This window comes from Falco naumanni, chromosome 5, assembly GCF_017639655.2.
Source record: "Falco naumanni isolate bFalNau1 chromosome 5, bFalNau1.pat, whole genome shotgun sequence".
NCBI lineage: Eukaryota > Metazoa > Chordata > Aves > Falconiformes > Falconidae > Falco > Falco naumanni.
The window spans coordinates 37,370,245-37,383,717 of NC_054058.1; the positions used below are offsets into that span (position 1 = coordinate 37,370,245).

The 13,473-nt window shown below is 37.3% G+C and overlaps 1 protein-coding gene across 1 annotated transcript in view; it reads right to left on the reverse strand.

Annotated features, from left to right (window-relative positions):
- The window catches only part of TTC26 (tetratricopeptide repeat domain 26), a 56,699-nt gene that overhangs the window by 39,434 nt on the left and 3,792 nt on the right, over positions 1 to 13,473 (reverse strand). The window contains exons 4-6 of the mRNA XM_040596507.1: positions 10,083 to 10,197; positions 2,906 to 2,955; positions 1,190 to 1,335 (exon numbers count right to left, since the gene is read on the reverse strand). Coding sequence (XP_040452441.1) covers positions 1,190 to 1,335; positions 2,906 to 2,955; positions 10,083 to 10,197 — 311 coding nt within the window. The remainder of the gene's footprint in view (positions 1 to 1,189; positions 1,336 to 2,905; positions 2,956 to 10,082; positions 10,198 to 13,473) is intronic.

The following is a 13,473-nucleotide window of genomic DNA, read 5'->3' on the forward strand; positions in this document are numbered from 1 at the left end:
GCTCTCACAGGTCTATACATCTTTTACAAGCGCAACAAAACTGGGGTTTCTGAGAAATGCTTAGAGCTTTTAAAGCTCTAGTTAGCTAGGACTGCACAGATCCAGATTTGCATTATTTTTTTCAATGGCAGCTACTTCAGCTTTAAAGAATCACCTACATAACTTTTGGTTCGCAAATCTGGGAAATGGTGACAACTTCACACAAAGGAAATATACAGAACATGAGCACTGTATTTGGCCTTGCAGAACAGGATTTTCTATGCGATAGATGCAAAGACATTTCATATGCACATAAAACTTTGAAAATATTTTAATGGATCTTATTATCTTACACCACGTGCAATTATTTTAGAAAAATCCTTGCCATTACAAGCTATCAAGCCAGAAGAACTAGACACAGAATTAAGACAGGCATTTGTGGAAACAGTGAGTAAAAGGGTAATTGTTAGAAGGTTACTCATTTAGTTTTGAGTGATTGCTTCTACAGGACTTGGAATTTAAAAATCTCTTCTGCAAGCATTACATGACATACTTATATACATTATGATGGGCTTTTCCAAAGCATTCAAGAGAAGTTACTGCTAAATGCAGCTATGTAGTCTGGGACAGTAGTTTCTATTTTATTAAACAATACTTCCAGCCATGTAAGAATTCAATTTGCTCCTTGTTAAATTCTGAACTAAAAAAACTTACAGAATATGATAGGAAAAATCATCAACAAGTGTCATAGCAGGATAAATAGAAATGGAAAGAATTTCAGGCTTAAAGGAATGCAACGAATTATCTGTAAAACTTATGAACTGAACTCTCAGAAAGATGAAGGAGAAGTCAATAATCACAAGCAAGGATCATCAGACTGGACATCAAAGTGGAAAGAAGACAAAGCAGCTACATAACCACGTATCATTTCAGAAGTAAGCAATGAAATAAAAAAAGATCTCAGAATGAATTACACAAAAATATCACTAAAATAAAGCAACAGAGAGCAGACTTCTTTTTAAACATGCATTTTTCTATAATGCTTTGCAATGAACAAAATTGAAAGGGCTGCAGCATGCACATTTTGCTGTGGGAAAGAGACATAGTAATTGGAGGAAATTCCTAATTTCAGAAACCAAGCAACTAAATGGAATTCAAATACCAGCAGTATCAGAGACACTGCTTTAAGGTTTAGAGTAGAGATGCCCACCGATTATAAAGAAGAATGCGTCTGTAGATATCAATGGCTTCTTGGTAGTGGGACCGCATGTAGTGGATAGATGCCAAGCTAAGCTGATCTTCTGTAATGTCTTGCAGATTCTGGTGAGAGCTCATCAGTTTCTTCTCATCGCTGAACTAAAAAGAGCGTGACACATTCTCAGAAGAGTTCAGTGAGAAAAACATTTTAATTCGATGGTTTAGTTTTGTCCTTGTTGGCAAACAGCAGGTGATGCATATTAAACATCTGGAAAACCTCTGTTACGTGAGGCTACAACTAAGTATACATTTTCCTTTAAGATGCGATTTAGACATAATTACATGTCACATGCCTTGATGGATAAGAGGGGAAACAGCTGAATTAATTATTTCACAAACAGAATTTTGCAACACAAGATTTGACTTTTATTATTTGAGCCAGCAGAAATACTGCTGTTTGTAGATCCAAATCTTACTTCTCATGGATAGCAGAAAATTACAAGACTTGCCAACATGCAAGCACTAATTTTCACAAAACTTCTTTACAGCACTAACAATTTCTCTTTAATCAGCCCCTTAGAATTCCAGTTTCTTTAAATAAATGGTTTGTTGTTAAAAGCATTGCTGTATAACACATAACACACATACAAAGATAAAAACAAGGAGCAGAGTTAAACATATCCATTATATTTGTATTACAATAGTAAAGTTGAGGCTATTCACCTAATCATTCTACTGAAATAACTTATTCCAGTGGTTCCCTTTGCTGATTCTGTTGATTCACCAGTAATTATGAATTTCTCTTACACACAAATTCTATCTTATCTATTTGTTTTTATCTATCTGCTCAGTTTTCTTCAAATTCTTTTCCTCCCTCTAAGCCGGTCACAAAATGATACTCCAGTACAAAGGCAAGAGAAGTTGCTTAACAGAACTAAAGGCAATGGGCTTCATAGTTTCGTAAACGCCCTTTATTTCCAAAGACTAACTTGATGAACTGGGTATTATTCAACTTCTCTTTATCACAGACATCTGTAAGTGCCAGTGCTGCTACAAAAATGTTTTAAGATTTCTCTGTTAACAGAGATATAAGTAAAGAGAATCTGTCATCAAAGCTAACATTCAGGATTTATTCTTCCAACTCAGTCTCTTCAGTAGCACAATACTTGTTAAGTGTAACACAGGATGGTACAACCCCAAACTTAAGGGAAGATAGCTATGTGTGGTAAGTGAAACAAATATTCAGTTGCTGAAATTAAAGTAAACTTGCTGTAAACAACATGACATCTTGGATACTGAATGACTTCGGAGGATCAGTAATAGCAGACAGACTGTTTTGGTCAAATTGCTAGGTATAAGACAGCAACAAGTCAGGAAAACTTGGTATACTTCAAAGAAAAATAAAAATAGTGGCTTATACATTTCTGATTGTCTTCAAGTTCCAGGTTCCTCATTGATCAAAAATACCATCAGGTTCCTGTCGTATGACTTATGTGAATTGCGTTGGTGAGACTTTCCTTACATACATGCTGAGGGCATCTATTCTGAGATCATGTTTTCACACTTACTTTCTCCTCCACATTTTAATACAGTAGCGTGGTTACTGAAAATGTTTGTTCTCCTGCCACCACAGACATTTTAATTATTCTGCCAGGTTGCCAGCATAAATTACACATTACCAAACTGAAAAGAAAACAAACAAAGTATGAGTGAAGAAAATACATCATACCTTATGTGCCAGGTGAAAGAGTAAACGGTTCTGGAGACGACTTTTAGGTGCTGAAAGGAAAATTCAGTAAATATTGCTGCAAAGAACAACTCAGGATGTCTCTTCTTTATTTTTAACTCTCTTTCTCAGTAGATATGCATGCACCCATATTCTTTCATTAATAGCCCAAGTACAGTTATTCACTGACACAGCCTTTGCAGATCATGCCCTGGGGCAGGTTCTACCAATTTTAGAGCAGTTTAAAGGCCTTCCTGCTTCCTGTTGAAAATAACTTTTCATTGGCCTCTGTCTTTCATGAACCTTAAAACTTTTATGAATTGCATTATTATTTCCCTGCAGGGCCTTCTGGATAATTCCCTGGGTTTTTTTGCAACATACAGTATAGCATTTTTTACAAAATAAAAAGCAACAACAGATAAACTCACAATCAAGGCTCGTTCTACAACGTGTCACGTTTGAAGTCAGTTGTGATTCATAATTCTAGGAACCCTTCACTTCCAGTGCACTGCATAAACCCATTGCTGTTATGTATGCACATATTATATTTAGTTCTAATATTTCTTCTGTCCTTCGGGACAAAAGGCACATGAAAGAATACTGCAGTCAGAGCAGGTAAGATTCAAACTAAGATATGGCAAGAAATATAAGGGAGACACCTTTCTAGAGCCACAAAGTTCATGAAATTTCTTGCTCTAGCAGGATTAGAAATTCCATTTAACTCATTCCATATGATACAAATTGTTAACTGTAGAGCTTTAAGTCACTAGAGAGAGCCTTGAGCTTCACTGACAGTGACAAAGGTCCTCATCCAACAAAGCTATTAATTTCTTTTGCAAGCAATCTTCCAAAAAGCCTTCCCTTGTTTCCTGTATTTTCTTTAGCTTACTCAGTTAATGAGCACTCTCATTCTTGCTTAGACCAACCAGCTGGCAACCTGTGTTCCACAGAAAGGATGTACATGGAATCTTTACAAAAAGCAGAATTACTTGCTGTGTTTGAGGCCACAAAAGTGCAGAGTTAGCAAAGCAGTGGCCTGTAACACAAAGCTATAATTCTTCTGACATCCTAAACCATGAAAAAGGGCTCAAACCACCAAAACCTCTTCCCTCCCTCCTTCCAAGATGGAATTTTCTAGTAGTAAGTTAGATTATTTTTTTAAAAGCAATTTAGGGAGAGATTTCCAGACTTACTCTTTCTCCACATAGTAAGAAAACTTTATAACACAGCGGACAATGCCAAAACCCAAGTCATTGTCATCATATTGGCAGTATAAGGCTGCCCACCTACTTCTGATAGACACAGCAATTATTTCTCCCTTTTCCTCCTTCCCAAGCTACGTTATTTAACAATATTCCTAGAAAAAAAGGGGACAGTGAACTGTATCTTTAAAGAACTGCTACAATACAGAAGTCCCAAAAGGCAAAGGCAGTATGACAGTGTTCTCACAAACCTAACAACCTTGCGAGGTATTACTTACAGAGCATCAAGTTGTTAAGCTAAACGGTCTTCAATCTAGGATGTATGTGGGAATTCTCATTAGCCTAATTATTAAAGAACAGAAAGTTTTTTTCTGATCTACAATCTGTATATTGTATAAGCAGTAAGTGTACAACTGACATGACAGTGCATTCTAGAAACAATTTAATTCATTGAATTAGGAAGTTAGAGTCCCTTAATTTAAATGCATGTTCTTCCAAATGTTGTCAGTAACGATCTGTGGTAACTCCACATGTGCCCCAGCATTAATTGATATGTTTTAATGTCAAAGTTTAGAAGGGTTGCACACGGACCCCACATGTGCTTTTCTGTAAAACTTAAACCAACCACAACCACCCTTCACAATTCAAAACATTTGGTCATGAAAGACTCCAAAAATACAAGCAGGACAGATTGTGGGGTTTACAGTGAAAATAACATACTGTATAATCACAGCACTATGGGTAAAGACACCAGTGTTCCTTTTTTGAGTAGGTTTTGTTTCCTTTTTTTTTTTTAAATGGGTTTTAGCATTAATTTCACTGTGCAAATTGTGACTTGCAAGCAATACTCCCTTCAAGAACCTAAACTGAGGTATTCTTGTTTCACTGGTCAACCAATGACTGCACTGCTGCCTTTGCAAACCTAGCATCTGATCCAACATCAAAATTGTTATTTACTTCTTGGCAAAAGCTGGAGGGTTAGTCCACATTATTTTACATGTAATTTACAGGCAAAAGATGAAACCTGCATTCTGGTGGTGTGCGTGGATATATGGAGGGAGACAAAATGTCCTGCTTCATAAGGTATTATATGATGCTATCTATTTGATATTCTTTAAAATAAGACACTTCTACTTAATGTTAGCCAGAGCAGGAGAGGGTCAAAACCCAAAAAAATGTAGTCCTGTCGATATAGTACACAGAACCATGGAAGCATTCAATATCAGCAGTTTCTTTTCTCCCAGTGCCAAATGCATTTTTTCAGGAAGACAAGGAAACATGAACAAGGTCAGATTAGTTTCCAGAAAGAATCTAGTTATGAATATTGGATAAAACTGTTGTCAATCACTGGAGCAGGAAGTGATACAACTGTCTTATCAGAGATAATGACTTTAAGGGACATTAGGCTTGTACCTTTATTACTCTTTGCTGCTACTGAATTTCATTGTCACAGACCTATTAGTGCCACAGGGAAGCACAATCTTACCCTGTGCTACTTTTTCAAGAGATGACTGTACATATTTTTATTGTTTTTTAAAATCAGTACTAAGCAATCTAGTGATCATAACAAACACGATCACAATGCTGCACAGCATCAACCTGCACCCTGCTCCAGCTCTAATATTGATCTTGTGCTGAAGACATCGCTGAGGTAGCTGGATAGGATGCATCTCCCCCAGCTAGGAAACACACTGATCTTCCTATGCTAGAATGTTTGTCATGATCAGTTGCTGATGATCCAGGCACTAAAGTCATAGTTTGACACTGATCTTAAAAGTGTTCTGTATATTTTTATGTGCTGACACTGAACAGGGACTTATTGAAGTATTTATTAAGACATAATAAACAGCTCCAATAAGAGTGAAGAGAGTTACCTTCACTAATTGTTAAACAAAAAGTTAAGCTCACTAGAAATGGCAGCTCAGAGTCTTAGTGGGTTTCATATTGCTGCCACAGGCAGTAAGATAATGAAACAGTCATGGAAAATTGGGCATTTTTTTCCTCTCATAAGAGTGCAAGGCAGGGCTGGTCACGCATCCAACATTAAGAAGACCCATCCAGCAGGCATAATGCATATGCTATGGCAGCACTTCACACATTAACAGATGTAAAGCACATCTTAAACACACATAGCAGGTGCTGGTAGGAATGGAACAGGGTTGAGAAAGCTCCAGCCTGACAGCACAGAAAATATGAGCACAGGCAAACTTATTCTCCTGTTCCTGAGAAACAGCACCCTGCCCACCTGAATACAGTAGCTGAATGAAGCCCTCTGTGCTTCAGAACCACAGTCTCACTGGTGGAGGGAAGATGCAAGGGTATTGGAAAAGTGCTTGGAAAAACCATGGTCCAATAGCGAGGTTTGCACTTACACACACTTGAATAGCTCAACTGTTCAGAATTTTCTTGAATGAAATTTACAGAGGGCATTCATTGAAATTTTCCATTTCTAACACACTTAAAAGCCAGTTCAGCTATGTTCAGTTACTTACCATATACAGACACATCTCATTTCAGCCATGCCTAAGCATAGTAAGTTAAAGATTATTGAAGCAAAAACCTATCAATTATTCCTGTTGTGTAGCTTCCATTATACTTCAAAAAGCAAACCAAGCAAATAAGGTTAATAGTTTTTAAAGTTTAAATATGTTTAAATTGATATTTGCACTTGAGCACGTTGAAAATTCCATATATCAAACTCCGCTGCTTCAAAACCACAGCTAAAATGCAATGAAAATGAACTACTGTTCTCAAGAAATATAGTACACAGAGAAAGCAGATAATTTTGCATGTAGGTGAACACGCAGTCTAAAGAAAAAGAAAACGCAGCAACTTTTCCATGCCCACTTATAACTGCACATTTTCAGCAGTGACAGCTATCTGACACCTGGTAAACATTAGGACATACATAAGCAAAAATGGTTTGGAAAATGTCATTGCTCTTACTAACCCATCTCTGTTCTGTTTTTGTACAATATTGCTCCTTCCAGTATAAGCTGTGAAATGAGAAGTATGTCTGTTCAGTTAAACCACATTCAGATCTGACACACAGAGCTGTGAAGAAGTGAAGTAATTACAAAGCTTTGTCCATCAAAAGGGAGGGAGAAAGGAAAGGAAGTTAGAAGGAAGGAAGAAAAAAGGAGGGGGGGAAAGAACTTTAATGAGTGGTTCAGCAACACAACGCTGTATATGGATGAATCTTAAATTTAATTGTAAAATTCCATTTATCCTAAAAAGACTGTTTTTCGTAACAGATTTAACTGCAGCCTACTTATGTGCACACTTTGTGGTTTAAAAGAATGCTGTAATTTCTTCTGTTTTTCTTAATGCAGTGCTAGCCCATGGCTTCCAAGAGCACTAGGAATTGGTTGCCAGGATCACCATGCAAGTGTGCTGAGTTTCTGGTCCTTGTGCTTTGCAAGGCACAAGAACTGGGAATGCAACCTAGGATTATTTGGTTTTATAATTTTATAATTTAAAAATAGTACTTTACTAATATTTTAGTACTTTTTTTTTAATTTTTACTAATATTATGTATTAAACCAAGAAGATGACTTTCAGTCTCATTCTCCCAAGACTAGATGGGCTAGCACACAGCATGGAAAACACATTCAGCCAATATATGAGAGCATGGATGCAAAAGGAGTAAACAAAACAACCTATCACTTGGCAGCTTCACTATGGGATGACTATGAGACAACAGTAGCTGACTTTAAGTAACTCTACCTTCACCTCAGATCCAGGAACATTAGTAACTGTCATGTAAGGGCACAGCAGGGAAAAAGGAGAAGCCAAAAATATCTGAAAGGAATTTGGAAGAAAGCCTAGAGGAGGTAAAGTACAACGGTAATGAAAAAAGTTCAAAGAAGGATTTTTCTTTATTGCTGTGTTGCTCTACTACTTAGGTTATATTTGCAGTAATTCTGGTTTATATGACTTCTGATACACAGATTTATTCTTTCCTGAGAAAGTGTACCTTGAAGTTTTAATTAAGTAACAACAAGCTAAAAGAATACTTCACATCTATTATAAAATAAATGTAAAACCTTGCTCCACTGGAGATTGCAGGCTATATATCTGTATGAAACGTAGTAATTACATCATGGCTTTTAATGCTAATTTCCTAATTTTTAAGTATCCTGCATATTTTTCCTCAGACAGTTAATAATTTTCTTAAGCAACAGCAACAGTACATTGCAAGAAGGAACTTCTATTTGATTTCTAGATATTTACATGTTTGTGTAGAAAACCCATTCCAGAAAGCTAGCTGACATTTGTGTTCCCTTTCACATACAGACTCTATGACTGTAGAAATTCAGAATTATAGCTGAAAATAAATTATTTCTTTCTCATTTGCTTTAGCACTACACTACTTTCAGGGGCTTAGCATAACTGCAGCAACAAACAGCAAGCAGTACGCAAGAATTCAGGCAAAATACACCCTCTGCTACACTCCTGACATTTTGCACTCCTTTCTCAACATTCCTGCCCTTGCCTCCAGCACCTGAGTACCACTAACTGCACCCCCTACCCTGCCACTCACCATGCTACTACAAACAAATCTGAGGTGGCACAAAAAAATTAACTGTCCCTCACTTCCAGTTCACAACTAATAAAGTAATGAAGGTGCATGCCCAGATGTGTATCTGTCATCTCTAGAATGGATTACTTTAATTCACATGATATGAAGTTGATGACAATGACTCCAACTGGTACAGGATGCAACTGCTTGCTTCCCCCATGGTTTAGGTCACACTGACACCTCAAGCTCTATTGCCCAATTATTTTTAGATCCCAGTTCAAGTCCTGGACTGTAATCACCAAAGATCAAATTTGTGGTACATTAGAGATTATTATCTGTAAATATTATAAATTTACACACTTTTTGGACAATACAGATCACAAAGCTCCGCATGATTTTTTTTTTACAGTTGGAAACAAAACATTCCCAGTTTCAAGATTCGAGCTCAGCATGACTTCTCAGATGATTTTAAAGGGATACAGGAATCTAATTATTTCTAAAAAACCACTACAGAACAGTCCTTTTTGAAGGGCACTCCACCACAGTAGCAGAAAGTACACGGTTATTTTCTCCCCACCCTATTTTCAGCCCAAGACTAGAAGACTAAAGAAAGAATGAAAAGAGAAAATCCACACTTCAGTAAGAGTTTTTATCCTAAAAAGGCAAGAGTCAGAAGTTGACTGAGAACATCACCACTAGTAATTCTACTTAGAAAGCAGTGAGATGCTATGGTTATGGGAAAAAACTTAAATCACTAAGATAAATATAAAGCAACGGATAACAAAATAAACTGTAGAAACATTTTTAGGCAGTAGAAATTGCCTTGGAATCTCATCTCTACTCCTTTTCTTTAAATGCACCTTCAGATTAAAGTAGCATGTAACAATGTCACTGCAGTGAACTCCACGCCTGGAAGAACCAGATATTTAATATCTGACTTAGAAGGCAACAAGATCACCTAATAAGTCACTCAAACTGCATAAACAGAGTTCTTGTCCACATCAGAGAGAATACTGAACTCTCTCAGATGCTTATTTTTTGATAATTTCAGTAGACTGATTAGCTTCATCTGCACTGGCTCAGAAATATGGAATCAATCGAAAAGTAACTTTTTGTTGTTGGTCAACATATGCTGGGTTTTGCTTTTAGAAATTAATAACTAAAATTATTTTCCAGATGCTTCTTTCATTTTCAGTGCCAGCTGCTCCACCTGCCCAAGGTATTTTTAGGAAACAAACTACATCACAACTCTCATGTAAAATGAAGAAAAAAAAAAAAAAAGAAAAAAAGAAACCAAACAAAACCCCCAAACTAAAAAACTTTGCTCAAAAGTATCCTTTATTCTTATGGGAAAAAAAAAAACAAACCCAGCAGCATTGAATACTTTTCTTTGGAAATCACTCTAAGTGTTTAAGTCAACAAGTAGTCCTTTCCATCAGAGACTTATATATCTCACCTTTCAAGGCTGCTTGTTCAGCTTGCGTATACATCCCCAGAAAGAAGTATGTACAGGCAAGGTTCACCCAAACATCTGGATTGCAAGCTGGTTGTTTGGTTAAGGCCTCATATTCCTGCAACAGAAGAGAAGGTTGATTTTTTAAAAATGTGTAATAGCACAGAATTGTATTAAATATCATTCTTTCTCCCACCATTTTACAACATATTATTAAATTATTTAGATCAATTTACTTATCCTCACATTCATTGCACTTCTCACAATGAAACTATTACATTTTAATCTGATATGTCCCTAGCTCTTTTTTGTTTACAGCAATAGAACAGACAACAGGGACAAGCACTGCTGTAAATCTTCACTGTAAAAGCATGAATTCTGTCAATATTGAAGTTATATTTATATTAAAATTACATATATATTTTTTAAAGAGTTTCATATATTAAAGTTATAAAGGCATCAACACAACCAGCTTTTCCTCAGTCTCCTCTGATGTTTTTGTAACTCCTCTAGTCAAAGCCTGGGAACCATGAACGCCAGGGAAATCTTTGTGAATACTTACTGAGGCAAGTGTTAACCATGCTTTTATGAACTCGTAGATAGCATATTTTTTATAGATTAAAACAGTGGTCTCCAAAGTCAGGTGTGCACACACTAGCACTTAAGCAAAACAATACCATCGGGTGCAGGGAAAAAAGAAATTTGTAACATTAATAACCAAAATAAGTACTTTCAAAATAGCATCTATTCTATCTTTATCTCATCCTTTTTTAATTTCTATTTTTGTGTATGTTTTATAATTACATAATATATTACTACAGTAGTACATGTATATAATTTATAAATATATATATGTACGTATACTGGGAGTGTGTGCCTGAAAATTTTTTACAGATAGGGGCGCGTGATCAAAATTGTTTGGACACTGCTGCATTAAAACACAACCCTACAAGTCAGTATTGGGCAAATTCAAGATTTCCCAATAGACAAAGACATAACTACAGTAAATATTACTAAACTGTGCCTAACTTCATAATTTCCCATTTTAAGATTTACAGCCAACAGCTATAGAAAACCACTAGCTAACATATTCTGATATTTCTTACTCATTTGCATTCATTACATATGCCTTAATACTGCCACATAAACTGCTTCATTTCTTGTTATTTGTGAAATGGTAAAAACTTAACAGTTCAATCCTTTTATCCACTTCTTTTTAATGAAAAAACTTTGCAGCTACCAGTGATATTCCTGAATATAAAGATCCTTTCTCTGCGTAACAATAGAAATGAAAACAGAGGCAGGGAAACCTCACCATGCCATTTTTTTTCCCCTCTGTCAGGTTTCTGATGATTATTACAAAGGACCTTCCCAGTGGAAGTGCCTCCTGCTGCTGTTCCTGGTCTCCATCCAGTCATGTCCAACAGGCAGCATAAAGCAAAGCAGGCAGGGTCGTGCAAGGTTCTAACAAGACCTGAAAGATGGCTGAAAGAATGCCATCCACACACTCCCAATCACCATAAGCCTCTCATTCCTCCCAGCAACACAACCCCTTGGTGACTCTGTATTCTTCCTCCAAACATATGAACTGGAATTTCCCTTTGCCTAGTGAGAATTTACCAGATTGTGCCACTGTGGGTGTAAGACTTCTTATCTCTGGGGGAAAGGCACAGATGTATATACAGCACTAGATAACATAAGCTATGCCCAAAGGATAGTGAATCCCAAGAACAGAAACATGCTGACAACAAAAGTTTATAGTTTGGAAACATAATGATTTATTCTTTTTCTCTTGCCAAGTGAAAGTGAACTACAGTCCCAAACAGAGAAGATATTGGTAAGGTATGCCCTTAAAAGTCAGATCAGTCTTAATACTTCAGGGACTCACTGTCTTTCAAGAAGATTTAAAATAAATAAATAAAATATTTACATGGAGGCCAACCTTTCCTACTGAGGCCAGTTAAATCTTGACATAGGCCTGTCACGGACCTCTGAGAGACAGGCTGCTGCTGTTTATTGGGACCATCTGGAATCTTTCAAAATTCATTCAGATTAAATGCACCCAAAGGTCTCTTTCAGCTATGGCTTCAGGCAGATTAATTAGAAAAGACAAAGTGCATAAACACAAGTCATGTTCTGGCTTTGCCATTCAAAGCAAGAGCAATAAATAAAGAGTGCTCTAGCAGTACCAGTGCTAATCTATGGAAACACAGTAAATAAAAATGAGGACTACTAGTACTCCTTACTCTGTAGTTCTGGGCCATGAACCCAGACAACGTGCTGTTGCCCCCTTCCTCACTAAAATGCATTCAACATCAGTCTCACAAAGACTACGTTTTCCCTCCTCCTTTCCCCAAAACCAACAAAACCAAACAAACTAAATACTCCAAAAGCATTCCCAACAGTCAACCTGTGGCATATTTTTGTCAATCAGGAGCAAAACAACTTCTTGCTATTTCACCCTCCTGTACCTTGTGCCCCTCTCACAAGATACATGCACTTTTATTCAAAAGCAGACTACCAGGTTGATTGCATACAGCTATGGACACCTAATGACAACACTGAGGCTAGCAGGATTCTCCTCAATACCCTTATGACTTGTCTGGATTCTCCAAACCCATAAACACATCTTGAAGAGCCAACAAACAGGCCAGCCTACAGGGTTGCCCCATAGGTACTCAAAGGAGGTGCTCAGAGTGGAGATACTCATTGTAACCTGGCTAAAGTCATGACCGAGAAGCCTACAGAACTGGCTGAAGTCAAAAATCCATCTTCTACTTTCTAGCTTCAGCTGTCAGGAACTTGAGTGTACCTGTATTCTCATATTTGCAGCAAAGTACTTAAACAAGACCAGATACTGCTCATGGATTAACCATTACCCTAGTACAGCCCTATTCCTTTCATGATTTACAATTTGACTGAAATTATCCTAAGCAAAGTCAGGGTAGCCAGAAGGTCCTGTCCAGTGAAGAGGCCGAATCCTGATTTCTCTACTAGGAGGTAGGTGCAGATAGGAGACGCTGTCAGAATGCCTGGCTGTCATTTGTGAGACCTTGAGAGAAACAATGCATTGTGGGCTCTGGCACAGGGATCATGCTTTGCTCTCAGGTGTGCAGCTGATGGGCCAAACTGGCACAACCATGTCTGTCAGCCGTACCATGCCACCATCCTGTATGCTTAAGCCCATTCAGAGGGTGCTGAATGCCAACGTGAAACCTGTCCTTGAACGCAGCCTAGCAGCACACCTGCCCTTGCCAATACTTCTCTTAAATTTTCCATACCTCAAACATGTCTTATAACCCTCCCTTTCTTAGGCCCCGGCTGCTTCAGTTTATAAGATCAGGCAGCTCAGAAACAATCATTAGACTGATGCTCTGATTCTGGTCCTTGGGTG